We start from the raw sequence: 20,126 nt of genomic DNA, 5'->3' as shown, positions 1-20,126 counted from the left end.
ACTTCAGGTTTGATTTGATATGTTGTCACCTACTTAAGTACAGTGAAATGTTTTGGTTTGCGTGCAGTCCAGGCAGATCATAGCATACAGGAATGTACAAATCATAGGATGTTTGGACAGAGCAAGGCATACAGTGTTAAGGCTGCACAGGAGGTGCACGGAAGCAAGATCAACATTAGATATGAAATTAGACAGGTTCATTCAGCAGTCTTACTAACAGTAGGGGAGAAGCTGTTCTTCAACCTGTTGGTACGTGTGTTTAAGCTTCTGTATCTTCTGTCTGATGGAAGAGAGTATTACATGGGTGGGTGCCTTTCCATGGCAACGAGAAGTGTGTACGGAGTCCGTGGATGGGATGTTGGATTGCATGAATGTCAGGGCTGTGCATACAACTTTCTGTAGTTTCTTACAGTCCTGGGCAGAGCGGTTGCCGTACCAAGCCATGATGTACCCAGACAGAATGCTTTCTATAGTGCATCTATAAATGTTGGTGGGATTCCTTACGAACATGCCAAATTTCCTAAGCCTCCTGAGGAAGAAAACGTGGTGTTGTGCCTTCTTGATCCCATGATATGAAATCTGTAAGACTCAATTAATTTATTAAATGCTTAAATGAATAACACATGCTTTTAACCACCAGAGATACCTCAATTACCCTGAGGTCTGTAACTAACACCAAACATTATTACCTGGAGAGTTGACTGCTGGCCAGGCTGGAACTCTCCTCAACGTCTTCACCACGCCTCCTGATGTAGGGTACCTCTTGCAGAATTATTCTTTGAAGTCCTGCCGAAAATGCAGAATTTTCTTGGGTTGCTTTATGCCTAGGTTTCCATGCCAAGTATGTGCCTTATTTGGAAATATCTGTGCATGTGACCTATCCTGAATGTTTGGTTTGAGTGTGCCTTATTTGAGTGGAGACAGCAGTTATTAATTCCCTGCGATCTTAGCTCTTAGCACACCTCAATGATCTAGAGTAATTCACATGTTGTAAAAACCCCTCATCAGTTCCTGTTATCTTCAGCCTTATCCAACATTTAGGGAAGTAAATCTGCTGTCTTTACCTGGTCTGGCCTACATTTAATTGTTTTGGTGCAGACTCAATGGGCTGAAGGGCCTGTTCTATGCTGTGTGACTCTATGCTATGATACCTTGCTCAGGGATGGTGAGCCACTGCTACAGTTCGGGAGCTTTGATTGTTTGGTGCTGTAACAGGATCTTGGTGGATAGCAATAATCCACTGCTACTATCAGCAACTCACCAAAGATCCTCAGACAGCACCAGCCAAACCCACAATCACTTCCATCTAGAATGACAAGGGCAGCAGATCCAATGGGAACACGACCGCCTTCAATTTCCCCTCCAAGGCACTCAGTCAACCCGCAGCAAGTGGATTGCAGCAGTTCAAGAAGGCAGCTCACTGCCACCTTCTCAAGGGGCAACTAGGGATGGGGAAGAAATGCTGGCCCAGCCAGTGACACCCACGTCCCATAAATGAATGAAAAAAATGTTCTTTAATGCTCTCCATTTGACTGCAGCTGCATTGCTGAGGGTGGGGATTTCATGTGGAATAATAACTTGCGTCCCAAAAAAGTATTCGCCTTGGTAATGTTGATCATTGTGCCCTTTTCACTGCAAAGTCACCTTACACTGTCCAATGTTTCGACCAGTGGTACCTAGCAAATGAAACAAGTGACTGTTGCCATGTGAATCTGGATACATGTGTCCTTGTTTGTGATTTGCCGTTTGCAGATGAAGGAAAGCTCTGGTGAGAGGACAGACATGATTTATTCAGCAATTTTATTCACAGCAAGTGAGAGCACAGATTTACAATTATAATCAGATTTACTTAAGTTCAATAAATGAAACCCATCTCCTCTTAATACAAAATAATGAACACTATGCTTCCCCATAGTCACTTTTGTGCCTGTATTCCATCAGTACGAGTACCCTTTTTTATATAGCAGTAACCCTCTGGATTGACCTTTGTCTGTGATAATGCAATGTCTATTTCCAGCACAAGAAAGACACCCAGCTCTTGAAAACTATAATTAATCCCTATGTGTGCTGTTTCCAGTAATAGGGTTTATGCGAGTTTTAAAAAAATTCTGCACCAACCAAACAGCAGATTTCTATCAAAGACAGGTCCCTGGTGTTACTGGAGAGGAGGAGAGAGAAGAAATAGTAGAAGACGAACTATATATTTATTCCCAACCTAACTGTTTTCAGCATGAGCTAAAACAACAGCAGCAATTTGTCTTTCTGTTGGAACAAAAAGACTTTAGCTGAGGTTATCATGATTAAGAGTGAAAAGATTATCGACAATAGTAAAATGCTGAGCCTCCAGTCCTTTCACATCCCGTTTTCATCACTTCCTGCAAAGAACCATCCACTATGGGCAGGTCAGGGGAAGGGGTGCATGGAATTTCTAGCAGACAGGTCTCTGTAATAACTTACCCTCCTAAACTACAGGGTGTGGATTAACAACCTGTTGGTTATGGATCAGGGTTGTGCACCATCAAGACTAGGAACAGGCCCCTTAAATTTCACCCACAATATAATGAGATCATATGGGACTAGTTTAGTTTGCGGTTATGTTCAGTGTGGACACTGGTTGGACCGAAGGGTCTCTTTCTGTGCTGTATGACTCAACGGCTGATCCGCTAACGTGACCACCATCCTCCTGAATCCCTTATTATCCTCAGTTAGCAAACTCCACCAACCTCAGTTTTGAAAGCAAAAAATTAATCTTGCATCAGCAGCCGTTAGTGACAGGGTGTTCCAAACTCATATCATCAAATTTCTGTTAAAAGCATTTCATTCCTAAAAAGGTCTGACTCTCATTTTTAGACCATTTCCCCAGGCCTGTACTTCCCCAAGTGGAAATAGTTTGAATCCATCTGCCTGTTCCCCTTAATATCTTTAAATCATTGATGAAATTAAACTATAAGACCATAAAACATAAGAGTATAAATTAGACCATTCAGCCCATCAGGTTTGCTCTGCTATTCAATCCTGGCTGGTAAGTTTCTCAAATCCATTCTCCTGCCTTCTCCGATAACATTTGATCCCCTTGACAATCAAGAATCTATCTATCTCCGTCTTAAATATACTCAATGACCTGGCCTCCACAGCTTTCTGTGGCAATGAATTCCATAGACTGACCACTCTCTGGCTGAAGAAGCTGCTCCTTATCTCCGTTCTAAAGGGTCTTCCCTTTACTCTATGCACCTTTGGGTCCTAATCCCTCCTACCAATGGAAGCATCTTCCCAACATCCACTCGATCCAGGCGATTCAGAATTCTGTAAGTTTCAATTAGGTCTCCTCTCATCTTTCTAAACTGCACCAAGTATAGATCCAGATGTCACTCATATGTTAAGCCTTTCATTCCCGGGATGATTCTCATGAACCTCCTCTAGACCTGCTCCAGGGCCAGTATGTCCTTCCTGAGGTATGGGGCCCAAAATTTCTCACAATGTTCTAACGTGGTCTGACCAGAGCCTTATAAAGCCTCAGAAGTACATCCCTGCTTTTATATTTTAGTCCTCTCGAAATGAATGCCAACATTGTATTTGTCTTTCTAACTACTGACTTAACCTGCAAGTTTACCTTAAAGGAATCCTGGATTAGAACTCCCAAGTCCCTTTGCACTTAAGATTTCTGAAATTTCTCCCAATTTTGAAAATAGTCCATGCTTCTATTCTTCCTACCAAAGTGCATGATCTCACACTTTCCCATGTTGCACTCCATCTGCCACTTCTTTGCTCACTCTCCTAACCTGCCCAAATCCTTTGCAGCCTCCCCACCTCCTCAACACTACCTGTCCCTCTGTCTATCTTTGTATCATCTGCAAACTTAGTCAGAATGCCCTCAGTTCCTTCATCGAGATCATTAATGTATAAAGTGAAAAGTCGTATTCCCAACACTGACCCTTGTGTAACACCACTTGTCACTGGCTGCCATCCTGAGAAAGACCCTTTTATCCCCTCTCCCTGCTTTCTGCCACTCAGCCAATATTCTATCCATGCTAGCACCTTGCCTGTAACATCATGAGTCCTTATCTTACTCAGCAGCCTCCTGTACGGCAACTTGTCAAAGGCTTTCTTGAAATCCAAATAGATAACATCTATTGGCTCTCCTTGGTCTAACCTGCTCATTACCTTCTCAAAGAACTCTAACAGATTTGTTAGGCATGACCTGCCCTTGATGAAACCATGCTGACTTTGCCCTATTTTACCATACACTTGCAAGTATTTAGAAATCTCATCCTTCACAATGGATTCCAAAATTTTACGAACAACTGACATCAGGCTAGTTGTTCTGTAATTTCCTGTCTTTTGCCTTACTCTCTTCTTAAACTGGGGAGGGGGGAGCGGGGTCTTACATTAGTGATTTTCCAGTCCTCTGGCACCCTCCCTAACTCCAGTGATTCCTGAAACATCATCACTAACACCTCCACTATCTCTTCAGCTACCTCCCTCAGAACTCTGGGGTGTGGTCCATCTGGTTCAGGTAGTTATCCACCTTCGGACCTTTTCTAGCACCTTCTCCTCGGTGTTGGCCACCTCTGTCCCCCCCATTCCCCGCTGACTCTCTTGAATTTTTGGGATATTAATTGTGTCTCCCACCATGAAGACTGATGCAAAGTACTTGTTCAGTTCCTCGGCCATTTCTTTGTTCCCCATTGCAATTTCAAATACTCAAATTGATCTTAACCTTTTAAACTCCATGGAATACTACCATTTTCTTTAAAGAAATCATCCTTTGTAATTGAGCTCTGGGAGTTTAGCTGCCATTCTCTTAAATATCTACTGTCTCTTCTCCAAGACCAATCTTTCCCAAGGTGTGGTACCACTAGCTGTTAAATGGGACTCCAGGTGTAATTTAAAAGAGCTGCAACGTGACTGCTATCCCCTTGTATTTTAGTCCTCTAGACATAAAGGACAACATGCCATTGGCCTTTTTAACATTTTTTTTGTAATTGTTTAGGGGTTTTAACAATCTGTGTACCGGGACCCCCAAATCTTTTTGGACCTCCACTCCATTTATAAAAATACTCTGTTTTCGGTAAAAATTGATAACTTTACATTAGCCTGCACTGAATGTTTATGGATGCACCATAGAAAGCATTCAATCTGGATGCATCACAACATGTTTTGGCAACTGGTCTTACCAAGTGCATAAGTAATCACAAAGAGTTGTGAACATAGCCCAGTCCATCGCACAAACCAGCCTTCCACCCATTGACTCCATCTATACTTCCCATTGCCTCAGGAAAGCAATCAACATAATCAAAGATCCCACCCACCCTGGCTATCGCCTCTTCCAAATTCTTCCATCAGGCAGAAGATGTAAAATCTTGAATAATGTATGACATTAACAGCTACTTCCCCGCTGTTATCAGACTTTTGAATAGACCTCTCAAATGTTAATTCTGATCTTGCTCTCTCTGCATCGTCCCTGCAGCTGTAACACTTATTCTATACTCCATTCTGATATCCTGATGCTGGTTATGATCTGCCTGTATGGCATATAAAACAACACTTTTCACTGTATTTTGATATATGCGACAACAATAAATCAATCGATCAATGAAATCCATTTTCACCTGTTCATCTAATTTGTTAATTCTCTTGCCAATCATAGGTTGGTACCTATTCTTCTTATTACTTACGCTGCTATAATTGGCAACTTTACAGATGTGACCTTTTGTCTTATCATCTAAGTTGGAAACAAATGTGCTGAATGGTTGAAGCCTGAATATGGTTCCTACGTGATCCCACAGTTCACAATGTCCTACACAATGTTGGGGTAGATTCACATTTGCCTTACTCTCTGTTTCCTGCACTCAGCCAATTTTCTGAACAGGTCAATAGCTTGCCTTCAGTTCTATGAGTTTCAACAATGTCTTATTAGGCACTTCCTGTACTGGCTGAGGTTACCATGAAGATCCCACCTTCTTCACCCCTCACCTGAAGTATAGTGACCCTCAAGCTAAAGCTCCACCAGTCATCTCTTTAATGAGGCCTATGGTCCTCAGGGACTATTGCAACTTTACTGATTAGACACTTTACGGAAATCCACGTAAATAAAGCCAAAGGACATTCTCTTGTCCATTATTCCAGTCACCAAAACATTCATTGTGGGATAGCAGTGATGTGGTAGTCGTAATATCTACTGCATTAGTAACCTGGAAGCCCAGGCTAATGTTCTGTGGGCATGAATTAAATCCTACCGTCTGGAATTCTGAAATTTGAAAAAAACCGGCCTAATTGTTGATTCGTGTAAAAACCAGTCTGGTTCACTAATGCCCTTTAGGGAAGGAAGTCTGCCACCCTTACCTGGTTTGGCCTGTAGGTGACTCCAGACCCACAGCAATTAGGTTGACTTTTAATTGTCATCTGGGCTATAAATATTGGCTGACGAATCTGTGCCCCACAAACCATGAACAATTTTTTTTAAAGGATAAGTCGTTTATGAAAGAACTTCATGGAGAGTCATACACACAACATCCATAGCAACACCCCCATCTGCTACTTCAGTCACCAATATATTCAGGCTATGTAAGGCATGACCATTGTAAATAGATCACAACTTTTGGAGTAACAAGGTGTAGGGCTGGATGAACACAGTGGACCGAGCAGCATCAGAGGAGCAGGAAGGCTGACGTTTCAGGCCTAGATGCTTCTTCTGAAAAATGAAGAACGGTCTAGGCCCGAAACATCAGCCTTTCCTGCTCCTCTGATGCTGCTCGGCCCGCCGTGTTTATCCAGCTCTACACCTTGTTATCGCAGATTCTCCAGCGTCTGCAGTTCCAACTATCTCTGAAACAACTTTTGGAGTGTTGCTCCTTCATCGGGTGAAGTGACTTCAGCTCTGACAGCTTGTGATTTCAAACAAATCTGTTGGACTATAACCTGGTATGACTTCTGATTTTGTGGATCCCAGTCTAACACTGGCATGTCCACATCATTGTAAATAGATGTTAGCTCTCTGATCAATTGGACATTCTCAAAATGTTGCATCTCTCTATCCTTAAAAGTAGCCTTTAGTCATTTCACAAGAGCAGTTGATAGAACAACTCGTCTATAGTTTCCTTTGCATTCCTTAAGTACTGCAGTGATATTTGTGTTTTTTTTCAATTTAAAGGAACAGTTTCCACTCAGGAGAACTTTGCAATATCTGTAATAATAACACTGTGTTTGTCTATAAATCGGCTATCCAGGCTATAGACTCTAGTGTGATCAGAGATAATGGGAACTGCAGATGCTGGAGAATCTGATGAAGGGTCAACAATGTCTTATTAGCTGAAACGTCAGCTTTTGTGCTCCTGAGATGCTGCTTGGCCTGCTGTGTTCATCCAGCTTCACACTTGGTTATCTTATTATAGACTCTAGTGTGTCTATTTCCTCAAATATTTTACTCTTATGTTTCTTACTTCTCCCTTTTAATCAATTACTTTACATCTTTCAGTCTTCCCTTTCCATGTAGAGCCTAAAGCTCAAACATTTTTTAAATTAATTTTTCTTTTGTGGGATGTGGACATCACTGGCTGTGCCCAGCATATATTGCCTGACCCTAGTTGCCCTTGAGAAGGTGGTGGTGAGCTGCCTTTTTGAACTGCTGCAGTCCTCCTGCAGTGGGTTGACCCACAAAGCTCTTAGGGAGGGAATTCCAGGATTTTGACCCAACAACGGTGAAGGAACGGCAATAAATTTCCAATTCAGGATGGTGTGTGGCGTGGAGGGAAACCTGAAGATGGTGGTGTTCCCAAAGATCTGCTGCCCTTGTCCTTCTAGATGGAAGTGGTCGTGGGTTTGGAAGGTGCTGTCTGAGGATCTTGGTGAATTTCTGCAGTGCATCCTGTAGATAGCACACACTGCTGCTACTGAGCATCGGTGGTGGAAGGAGTGGATGCTTGTGGATGTGGTCCAATCAAGCGGGTTGCTTTGTCCTGGATGGTGTCAAGATTCTTGAGTGTTGTTGGGGCTGCACTCATCCAGGCAAGTGGGGAGTATTCCATTACACTCCTGACTTGTGCCTTGTAGATTGTGGACAGGCTTTGATGGGGTCAGAATGTGAGTTACTCGCCACAGTATTCCCAGTCTCTGACCTGCTCTTGTAGCCACTGTTTTTATGTGGCAATTGCAGTTGAATATTTGTTTAACGAAAACCTCCAGGATGTTAACAGTGGAGGTTTCACTGATGGTAACACCATTGAATGTCAGTGGGCAATGGTTAGATTGTCTCTTATTGGAGATGGTCAGTGCCTGGCATTTGTTTGGCATGAATGTTACTTGCCACTTGTCAGCCCAAGCGTGGATATTGTCCAGAGACCTTGTTGTATTTGGACATGGACTGCTTCAGTATCTGATGAGTCATGAATAGTGCTGAATATTGTGCAATTATCAGTGACCATTCCTACTTCTGATCTTATGTTGGAGGGCAGGTCATTGATGAAGCAGCTGAAGATGGTTGGGCCTAGGACACTACCCTGAGGAACTCCTGCAGAGATGTCCTGGAGCTGAGATGATTGACCTCCCACAACCACGACCATCTTCCTGTGCGTCAGGTATGACTCCAATGAGCGGAGAGTTTGCCCGCTGATACCCATTGATTCCAGTTTTGCAAGGCTCCATGATGACACACTTGGTCGAATGCAGCCTTGATGTCAAGGGCTGTCACTCTCACCTCACTGACTCTTACTGTACTTACACTTGGTTTTGGACTATTTTGCAAATTACTGCTTTCCTTAAAAACTCTCTGTTCACACCATACATAGTTTGAACAACCGGTCTATTTACCTTTTCTGCTCGGAACCTGAACCCCTATCCCATCTTATCCAGTTGGATTGGAGCTTCTTCCAATGGTACAGTTCCCATCCATTCCTGTTTTGTTGGCAGTGCCCTATGAAAATGAATCCCTCTGTCCCACACTCCATCAGGCACATGCTCAGACCCCTACATCATTTTGCACATAGAATCATAACTGATAGGAGCAGAAATAGCCATTCAGCCTATTGAGTCTCCCAAACCATTCATGCCTGATCCAATGACAGGCTTGACTTCACTTTCCTGTGATGTATCTATCTAATAGAGCCTTGAATATATAAAAAAAAACAGTCTCACTATGATCTGGGCAAGAGAGTTTAAAAGCTAAATTGCCTTCTGAGAGAAAAAAAAATTCCTCCTCATTTCTGGCTTAAATGGAATATTGTTTTGAAACTGTGTCCACTCGTTTTAGAAGCCCCCATCATGACAGGTAGCATTCCCAGCGGTTACCCGGACAGGTGAGCCTCCAAATCTTGCAGGTTTCCATAGTATTACTTCCTATTCTTCTAAACACCAGAGTGTTAACCCAACCTTTTCAATCTTTCCTCAGAAGACAACCTCTTCATCCTAGGAAGCAAGGGATATTTCCCTGAACTTTTGCAAATGCAAGTATATTCTTTGATAAGAATGGAAACCAAAAGATTTCAAGATACAAGGGGGGCAGATGGGAGTAGATGGAGAAGTATCTTGGGAACCAGGTCTATAAATGAGGCTCAAACGTTTTAGGAATGAAATCAAGAAATACATTGAACACACTACATTGGCGATATCGTTGTGGAACTCCCTACAATAAATGCAAGGTTAATTTGTATTTCTCTCTCAGTCATATTTGTCAGTGATATTTGTAGTTATCATTATCTCTCAATCAGGACCTGTCTACATTTTATTTATCTGTGTGAATCTGTCCAGATTTATATTTATCTTTCTCCCTCTGAGTTATTTATATCTCTTAGGCAGGACCAGACTACCTTGTATTTATCTCTATAACTCAGCCAGGGACAGTTTAACTTGTAGTCACCTCTATGTCTCAGTCAGGTAATCTCTATGTTTATTTAACCCTTATCACTGAGTCATGATCTGTCCATCTTGTGTTTATCTCTATCTATCAGTCAGGACCTGTAAGAGTCAATGTTTATGTATACCTCCCAGTCAGGACCTCGCTCCCAGAATTCACCGTCGACGTCATGGCTGCGCAGGCGTCAGTTCCGGCTGGGCCTGCCGCGAAGATGGCGGCCGCCAGCCCCGATCCGCCGCCGTTAAACGGCCCGGAGGAGCTGATGGAGCCGCCTGGTGAGGAGTCTGAGGGCCTCAGTGTCTCAGAGGAGGTGAGACTGCGATCAGCGGGACACATGGGCGGGGGTTTGGAGGGAGGCTGGGACTTCCGAGTGGGATCGGGTCAATCCCAAACACTGCAGCCGCGGGACTTTCAAACCAGGGACTGACAGAGAAAGAGAGATGAGGGTCAGAGTGTAATAATATCATCAATAACTAAATAAATAACAGTCTGGTGCTGAGGCAATAGGCCTGACTGAGGCACGTCTGTCACTGTGTAACACTGGGGTACAGTACCAGTGGGGACAGGTCTGTCACTGTGTAACACTGGGGTACAGTACTGGTAAGGACAGGTCTGTCACTGTATAACACTGGGGTACAGTACTGGTAAGGACAGGTCTGTCACTGTATAACACTGGGGTACAGTACTGGTGGGGACAGGTCTGTCACTGTGTAACACTAGGGTACAGTACTGGTGGGGACAGGTCTGTCACTGTGTAACACTGGGGTACAGTACTGGTAAGGACAGGTCTGTCACTGTATAACACTGGGGTACAGTACTGGTAAGGACAGGTCTGTCACTGTATAACACTGGGGTACAGTACTGGTAAGGACAGGTCTGTCACTGTGTAACACTAGGGTACAGTACTGGTGGGGACAGGTCTGTCACTGTGTAACACTGGGGTACAGTACTGGTAAGGACAGGTCTGTCACTGTATAACACTGGGGTACAGTACTGGTAAGGACAGGTCTGTCACTATAACACTGGGGTACAGTACTGGTAAGGACAGGTCTGTCACTGTATAACACTGGGGTACAGTACTGGTAAGGACAGGTCTGTCACTGTATAACACTGGGGTACAGTACCGGTGGGGACAGGTCTGTCACTGTATAACACTGGGGTACAGTACAGGTGGGGACAGGTTTGTCACTGTATAACACTGGGGTACAGTACCGGTGGGGACAGGTTTGTCAATGTGTAACACTGGGGTACAGTACTGGTGGGGACAGGTCTGCCACTGTATAACACTGGGGTACAGTACCGGTGGGGACAGGTCTGTCACTGTGTAACACTAGGGTACAGTACTGGTGGGGACAGGTCTGTCACTGTATAACACTGGGGTACAGTACCGGTGGGGACAGGTCTGTCACTGTATCACACTGGGGTACAGTACTGGTGGGGACAGGTCTGTCACTGTATAACACTGGGGTACAGTACTGGTAAGGACAGGTCTGTCACTGTATAACACTGGGGTACAGTACCGGTGGGGACAGGTCTGTCACTGTATAACACTGGGGTACAGTACAGGTGGGGACAGGTTTGTCACTGTATAACACTGGGGTACAGTACCGGTGGGGACAGGTCTGTCAATGTGTAACACTGGGGTACAGTACTGGTGGGGACAGGTCTGCCACTGTATAACACGGGTCCAGTATGGGTGGGGACAGGAGATGTCACTGTGTGACACTGGGGTACAGTACTGGTGGGGACAGGTCTGTCACTGTATAACACTGGGGTACAGTACTGGTGGAGACAGGTCTGTCACTGTATAACACTGGGGTACAGTACTGGTGGAGACAGGTCTGTCAATGTATAACACTGGGGTACAGTACTGGTGGGGACAGGTCTGCCACTGTATAACACGGGTCCAGTATGGGTGGGGACAGGAGATGTCACTGTGTGACACTGGGGTACAGTACTGGTGGGGACAGGTCTGTTATTGTATAACACTGGGGTACGGTACCGGTGGGGACAGGTCTGTCACTGTATAACACTGGGGTTCAGTACTGGTGGGGACAGGTCTGTCGCTGTGTAACACAGGGGTTCAGTACTGGTGGGGACAGGTCTGCCACGTATAACACTGGGGTACTGTACTGGTGGGCGCAGGTTTGTCACTGTGTAACACCGGGGTAGAGTACCGGTGGGGCAGGTCTGTCACTGTATAACACTGGGGTACAGCACTGGTGGGTCAGATCTGTTACTGTATAACACTGGGGAACGGTACGGGTGGGGGGCGATCTGTCACTGTATAACACTGGGGTACAGTATGGGTGGGGACAGGTCTGTCACTGTATAACATGGGTACAGTATGGGTGGGGACAGGTCTGTCACTGTACAACACTGGGGTACAGCACAGGTGGGGACAGGTCTGCCCCTGCATGACACTGGGTGGGACAGGTGTGTCACTGTATAACACTGGGGTACAGTGCAGGTGGGGACAGGTCTGTTATTGTGTAACACTGGGACACGGTACCGGTGGGGACAGGTCTGTCACTCTATAACAATGGGGTACGGTACTGGTGGGGACAGATCTGTCACTGTATGACACTGGGGTACACTACAGGTGGGGCCAGGTCAGTCACTGTATAATACTTGGGTAGCGTACCGGTGGGGACATGTCTGCCACTCTGTGACACTGTGGTACTTTACTCAGACTGTAGTAAGGGAATGGAACGCTTTGCCTGCAACGGTAATAGATTTGCCAACTTTAGTTACATTTAAGTCGTCATTGGATAAGCATATGGATGTTCATGGAATAGTGTAGGTTAGATGGGCTTGAGATCGATATGACAGGTCAGCACAACATCGAGGGCTGAACGGCCTGTGCTGTGCTGTAACGTTGTATATCTATATATCTGTATGTTTCTACAGTACTGGTGGGCACAGGTTTCTCACTGTGTAATACTGGGTTTCAGTACTGGTGGGGACAGGTCTGTCACTGTTTAACACAGGGATACAGTGCGGGTGTGGACAGGTCTGCCACTGTATACCACTGGGGTACAGAACCGGTGCAGATGGAGCTGTCGCTGTATAACACTGCGGTATAGTACAGGTGAGCAAAGGTCTGTCACTGTAGAACACTAGAGTACAGTTCAGGTCGGGACAGGTCTGTCGCTGTATAACACGGGTCCAGTATGGGTGGGTACAGGTCTGTCACTGTATAACACAAGGGTACAGTACCGGTGGGGACAGGTCTGTCACTGTATAACACTGGGATACAGTACTGGTGGGGGCAGGTCTGTCACTGTATAATACTGGGGTACAGTACTGGTGTGGACAGGCCTGTCACTGTATAACACTGGGGTACAGTACTGGTGGGGACAGGTCTGTCACTGTGTAACACTGGGGTACAGTACTGGTGGGGACAGGTCTGTCACTGTATGACACTGGGGTACAGTACTGGTGGGGACAGGTCTGTTATTGTGTAACACTGGGGCACGGTACCGGTGGGGACAGGTCTGTCACTCTATAACACTGGGGTACGGTACTGGTGGGGACTGTATGACACTGGGGTACACTACAGGTGGGGCCAGGTCTGTCACTGTATAATACTTGGGTAGAGTACCGGTGGGGACATGTCTGCCACTCTGTGACACTGTGGTACTTTACTCAGACAGTAGTAAGGGAATGGAACGCTTTGCCTGCAACGGTAATAGATTTGCCAACTTTAGTTACATTTAAGTCGTCATTGGATAAGCATATGGATGTTCATGGAATAGTGTAGGTTAGATGGCCTGAGATCGATATGACAGGTCAGCACAACATCGAGGGCTGAACGGCCTGTGCTGTGCTGTAACGTTGTATATCTATATATCTGTATGTTTCTACAGTACTGGTGGGCACAGGTTTCTCACTGTGTAATACTGGGTTTCAGTACTGGTGGGGACAGGTCTGTCACTGTATAACACTGGGGTACGGTACCGGTGGGGACAGGTCTGTTATTGAATAACACTGGGGTACAGTACAGGTGGGGACAGGTCTGTCACTGTGTAATACTGGGGTACAGTACAGGTGGGGACAGGTCTGTTATTGTATAACTCTGGGGTACAGTACAAGTGTGGACAGGTCTGTTGCTGTATAACACTGGGGTACAGTACAGTTGGGGACAGGTCTGTCACTGTGTAACACTGCGGTACAGTACAGTTGGGGACAGGTCTGTCACTGTGTAACACTGGGGTACAGTACAGGTGGGGGCAGGTCTGTTATTGTATAACACTGGGGTACGGTACCGGTGGGGACAGGTCTGTCATTGTATAACACTGGGGTACAGTACGGGTGGGGACAGGTCTGTCACTGTATAACACTGGGGTACGGTTCCGGTGGGGACAGGTCTGTCACTGTGTAACACTGGGTTACAGTACTGGTGGAGACAGGTCTGTCACTGTATAACACTGGGGTACAGTATTGGTGGGGACAGGTCTGTCACTGTATAACACTGTGGTACAGTACCGGTGGGGACGGGTCTGTCACTGTATAACACTGGGGTACAGTACTGCTGGGGACAGGTCTGTCACTGTATAACACTGTGGTACAGTACCGGTGGGGACGGGTCTGTCACTGTGTAACACTGGGGTACAGTACAGTTAGGGACAGGTCTGTCACTGAATAACACTGCGGTACTGCTCTGGTGGGGACAGGTCTGCCACTGTATGACACTGGTTGGGACAGGTCTGTCACTGTGTAACACTGGGGTACCGTACTGGTGGGGACAGGTCTGTCACTGTATAATACTTGGGTACAGTACCGGTGGGGACATGTCTGCCACTCTGTGACACTGTGGTACTTTACTCAGCGAGTATTAAGGGAATGGAACGCTTTGCCAGCAACGGTAGTAGATTCGCCAACTTTAGTTACATTTAAGTCATCGTTGGATAAGCATATGGATGTTCATGGAATAGTGTAGGTTAGATGGGCTTGAGATCGATATGACAGGTCAGCACAACATCGAGGGCCGAACGGCCTGTGCTGTGCTGTAATGTTGTCTATCTATATATCTGTATGTTTCTACAGTACTGGTGGGCACAGGTTTCTCACTGTGTAATACTGGGTTTCAGTACTGGTGGGGACAGGTCTGTCACTGTGTAACACAGGGATACAGTGCGGGTGTGCACAGGTCAGCCACTGTATACCACTGGGGTGCAGTACTGGTGGAGAAGGGGCTGTCGCTGTATAACACTGCGGTATAGTACAGGTGGGCAAAGGTCTGTCACTGTAGAACACTAGGGTACAGTTCAGGTCGGGACAGGTCTGTCGCTGTATAACACGGTCCAGTATGGGTGGGGACAGGTCTGTCACTGTATAACACTGGGGTATAGTACTGGTGGGGACTGATCTGTCAGTGTGTGACACTGGGATACAGTACTGGTGCGAACAGGTCTGTCACTGTGTAACACTGAAGTACACTACGGGTGGGGCCAGGCCTGCCATTGGACACTTGGGTATAGTACAGGTGGGGACAGGTATGTCACTGTATAACACTGGGGTACAGTACTGGTGGGGACAGGTTTGTCAGTGTATGACACTTGGCTACAGTTCTGGTGGGGATGGGTCTGTTGCTTTATAATGCTGGAGCACAGTCCTGGTGCAGCCAATCTATTACTGTGTAACACTGGGGTACAATATGGGTGGGGACAGTCTGTCACTGTATAGCACTGGGGTGCAGTACTGGTGGGGCAAAGCCTGTCGCTGTATTACACTGGTGAACATAACTGGTTGGGACAGGTCTGTCTCTGTGTAACACTGGGCCACAGCACTGATTGGGACCTCTCTGTCACTGTGTAACACCAAGGGACAGTACTGCTGAGGACCAGTCTGTCACTTTAAAACACTGTGGAACAGTACTGTTGGGGACAGGTCTCTCACTGTATAACCCTTGGGGCGCAGTACTGGTGGGGACAGGTCTGTCATTGTTGAACACTGGGGGACAGGTGTGTCGCTGTATAATGCTGGAGTACAGTACTGGTGGGGATAGGTTTGTCGCTGTATGACACTGGTGTACAGAACTGGTGGGGACAGGTCTGCCTCTGTTTATCATTTGGGTGCACTTCTGGTGTGGACAGGTCTGTCACTGTATAACACTGGGGTACAGTACCGGTGGGGACATGTCGGTCACTGTATGACACTGTGGTACAGTACTGGTGGGGACAGGTCTGTCAGTGTGTGACACTGGTGTACAGTACCGGTGGGGACTGGTCTGTCGCTGTATAACACTGGGGTACAGTACCAGTGGGGACCGGTCTGTCACTGTGTCACACTGGGGTACAGTACCGGTGGGGACTGGTCTGTCACTGTGCAGCACTCGGGTTCTGTCCTGGTGGGGACAGGTGTCTCTCTTTATAAAACTGGGATATCGTACTGGTCGGGACCGGTCTGTCACTGTATAACACTGGGGTACAGTACGAGTGGGGACAGGTCTGTCACTGTATAACACAGCGGTACAGTACAAGTGCGGACAGGTCTGTCACTGTATAACGCTGGGGTACAGTATGGGTGGGGACAGGTCTGTCACTGTATAACACTAGGGTACAGCACTGGTGGGGACATGTCTGTCGCTGTATGACCCTCGGGTGCAGTCCCGGTGGGGGCTAGTCTGTCACTGTATAACACTCGGGTACAGTACCGGTGGGGACGGGTCTGTCACTGTATAACACTGGGGTACAGTGGGGGCATCTCTGTCACCTTGCAGCCCTGGGGTACAGTACTGGTGGTAACATGCCTGTCATTGTGTTACGCTGGGGTACAGTACCGGTTGGGACACGTCGGTCACTGTGTAGCACTGGGATACAGTGCTGGTGGAGACAGGTCTGTCACTGTATAGCACTGGGGAACAGTACCGGTGGGGACATGTCGGTCACTGTATGACACTGTGGTACAGTACTGGTGGGGACAGGTCTGTCACTGTATAACACTGGGGTACAGTACCGGTGGGGACAGGTCGGTCACTGTATAACACTGGGGTACAGTACAGGTGGGGACAGGTCTGTCACTGTATATCACTGCAGTACAGTATGGGTGGGGACAGGTCTGTCACTGTATAACACTGGGGTACAGTACTGGTGGAGACAGGCCTGTTAATAGATAATGCTGTGGTATTGTACTTGTGATCGGTCTGCTGCTGCACAATATTGCAGCACAGTGATGATTGCGACAAGTGTTTTTCTATTTCTGTTTGGGATACCGTACCTCTATCAGTCACATTTTTGAACACACAATTTGTTTGGGAATGGCTCACTGTTTCACTGTATGAAACTGGGTTGCCGCACTTTAAATTTTTACTTGCGTCTGTTTAGTGGGGCAAATCATCCTGTTCGGTGTAGACCTGATAAGTTTACCAATCATCTTTGCGTTGATAATTATTGATCTAAACTGTATTACATTGGGTTTGACACTGCTGGGTGCAGATCTGTGCTTGGTTAAAACAAATGTGTACTGCTGGTGAAGACACTTGTGCCTCTAAATAAAACTGGCCTTGCGTCCTACTGGTGTAGGTCTGTCACAGTTTCATGCTGGGATTTCGTCCCCACTGAAGCAGTTTGAGTCCGGTATAATACTGTTGTCCGTGATTTGGTGTTTCACGTCTGCCATTGTGTAGTACTGGTGTTCTTTACTCTTAGGATAGGTCTCTAATTGTATACCAGGTGGTTACAGTACTATTGGGGACACCTCTGTAACTGTGTAATACTGAGTATTGTACTGGTAGAACAGCCTGCTGCTATACAACACCAGGGTAAAGTTGTCATCAGAGATCATGGGAACTGCAGATGCTGGAGAATCCGCGATACTAAAGTGTGGAGCTGGATGAACACAGCAGGCCAAGCAGCATCTCAGGAGCACAAAAGCTGACATTTCAGGCCTAGACCCTTCATCAGAAATTTTATTTTCTGATGAAGGGTATAGGCCTGAAACATCAGCTTTTGTGCTCCTGAGATGCTGCTTGGCCTGCTGTGTTCATCTAGCTCCACACCTTGTTATCCAGGGTAAAGTAGTGTTTGGGACAGGCCTGAAGGGAGGACTCTTTTTGCTGTAACACACTAGGTTACATTCAGATTGTGAAATGTCTGCAACTCTTTTACATTTGTGGTGAGTGTAGATCTGTCACTCTATAGCACTGTGGTATGGTACGAGTTGGGACATGTGTTGTCACTATATAATCACATGTAAAGTAATGGTGTGGACAGGTTTGTTGTTGTGTAATACTTGGGTATTGTATTTATGGATAAACCCTTTTGTCCTCTTCTGCTAAATCTTTTTCATCCCTCAGTCCTGTGACACTTGACCTGCCATTTCATCCAGTTCTCATTTGAGGATCTTCATTGTGTTATCAAACCCCTCCGAGGTATTGTCAGCCTTATCTATCGACCTTCCTCTGATCATTCAAGTTTTGCAGAACACCATGTTGTTCAGCCTCAGCATTAGTTGCCATGCTTTTAGCTTTTGATGCTGTCAGTCCTGAATTTCTCTCCTGCAATCTGTTTATCTGTCACTTCACTGCTTAAACCCTGTTTGACAAAGCTTTTGTGGCTCATTGTCATATGTTGCTGCTAATCACTTTTGTGAAGCATGCAGGGTGATAAATAAATGCATGTTGTTTGTTGTAGAATGATTGGAGTTATGAATATGGGTGACAAATTTTCTGACTCTGACTGGAAAATAGAAGTTATGGGACTGTTTTAACAGTCAAAAGCACTCGAGCAGTATTTGATATTTGAAGATCAAGTTGGGTTATGTGGTGTACACTTTAGCTTCACAAGCTTGTAGCTTTTAGGAGCAAAGCGGTCGATGCTTTGAGACAGAGTGGCACCAGGAGTCTTTTGAGTTAAGGAAGCTGTTTGATGATAGCCTTCAAGATAATAAAGTGTGAAGCTGAATGAACACAGCAGGCCAAGCAGCATCTCAGGAACACAAAAGCTAACGTTTCGGGCCTAGACCCTTCATCAGAGCTCTGACGAAGGGTCTAGGCCCGAAACGTTAACTTTTGTGTTCCTGAGATGCTGCTTGGCCTGCTGTGTTCATCCAGCTTCACACTTTATTATCTTGGATTCTCCAGCATCTGCAGTTCCCATTATCACTGATGATAGCCTTCAGATTGGTTCAGCAGCAGTTTGTTGAAGACCTCTGCGAGTGCAGTGCGCTGAAAGATTCCCAGACGCCTGCAAACAAGAAGCATTTCTCACCAGCTTGCTCGGTGGAAAAACAGGTCAAAAACTGAAGATTCTGCAAAGAAATATTTTTATTACCAGATAAAGAATAGGCTCTCAGCTGACGAATCAAACCAAAACTCTGTAGACAACAACTAGTCACTGTCTCTTAAACAAAAAGTAACTGGTTATCTGATTAGTGACTCACCTTTCATGTACCTCCCTCTAAAGTATGTTTCTTGTCTTCGTTGTTTCACGTGTAGTCAGCATGAGTTTGTTGAGCAGGTCTGGCAGCAACTGCAGAGAGAGTTTGAGGTCAAATTTTTAGTCACCTGTACAGAACAGTGGGCTTGGAGTCTTGTCTAGAAATATGTCCAAGATTCCTGAAGGCGTCTATACAGTGAAGATGTGATTAAGGAGACATTCAGATACTTTTCTTTATTGACTGAGACGCCGAAATTTTACCAGAATTGTATAATACACCATTTTGACCAAAGCTTACAGTTCTTGTCACCACTGTGCAGGAAGGATGTGATCACAGTTTGGAGATACAAATGGGATGTAGAGGATGTCTCCAAGATTGACAAATTAAGCTGTGAGGAAAGATTGAACAGACTAGGTTTGTCTTTCTGTACACAGAGGAGGCTAAGGGAACATTTATTATAGTGGATAAAATTGCAAGGGACCAGCAAAATGTGGAGAGGGCAGAAACTAGGGCAGAAACAGAGGGCAGAAACTAGCATTAGAACTATAGGAAGCCAGTTTAGCCCCCCAAGTAAATGCTTTCATGGCTGAAGGGCCTGTTTCTGTGTGACTCTATGGCTGTTCCATTTATTTATCTTAGCCCCAGAACCCATAATACTTCAGGTTAATGCAATCAGTCTTTAATTTAAAATTCACAGTGGATCTAATGTCAGTTGCCATTTGCAGAAGCAATTTCCAATCTTTTCTACCCGTTGTGCATAGAAACACTTCCTAATTGTGTTCCTGAAAACTCTGGCTCAATCTTTTTTTCGTTACATACTCTATTCAGATTCTGTCCCTGCCCCCCAAACTGAAATAGTTTCTCTCTACATATTCCATCCAGTCTTCCATCCTTTAGT

The 20,126-nt window shown here is 45.7% G+C and overlaps 1 protein-coding gene across 2 annotated transcripts in view; it reads left to right on the top strand.

Moving 5' to 3' along the window:
• Positions 1 to 10,047: 10,047 nt before the first annotated feature.
• The window catches only part of braf (B-Raf proto-oncogene, serine/threonine kinase), a 103,661-nt gene continuing 93,582 nt past the window's right edge, over positions 10,048 to 20,126 (top strand). For both annotated transcript variants that reach the window (XM_048549172.2, XM_048549171.2), the window contains exon 1: positions 10,048 to 10,157. In XM_048549172.2, the coding sequence (XP_048405129.1) occupies positions 10,059 to 10,157 (99 nt within the window). In that variant the 5' untranslated portion in view covers positions 10,048 to 10,058. The remainder of the gene's footprint in view (positions 10,158 to 20,126) is intronic.

The sequence above is a fragment of the Stegostoma tigrinum genome, chromosome 18 (assembly GCF_030684315.1).
Source record: "Stegostoma tigrinum isolate sSteTig4 chromosome 18, sSteTig4.hap1, whole genome shotgun sequence".
Classification (NCBI taxonomy): Eukaryota; Metazoa; Chordata; class Chondrichthyes; order Orectolobiformes; family Stegostomatidae; genus Stegostoma; species Stegostoma tigrinum.
This window is presented reverse-complemented; position numbering and strand designations above follow the sequence as displayed.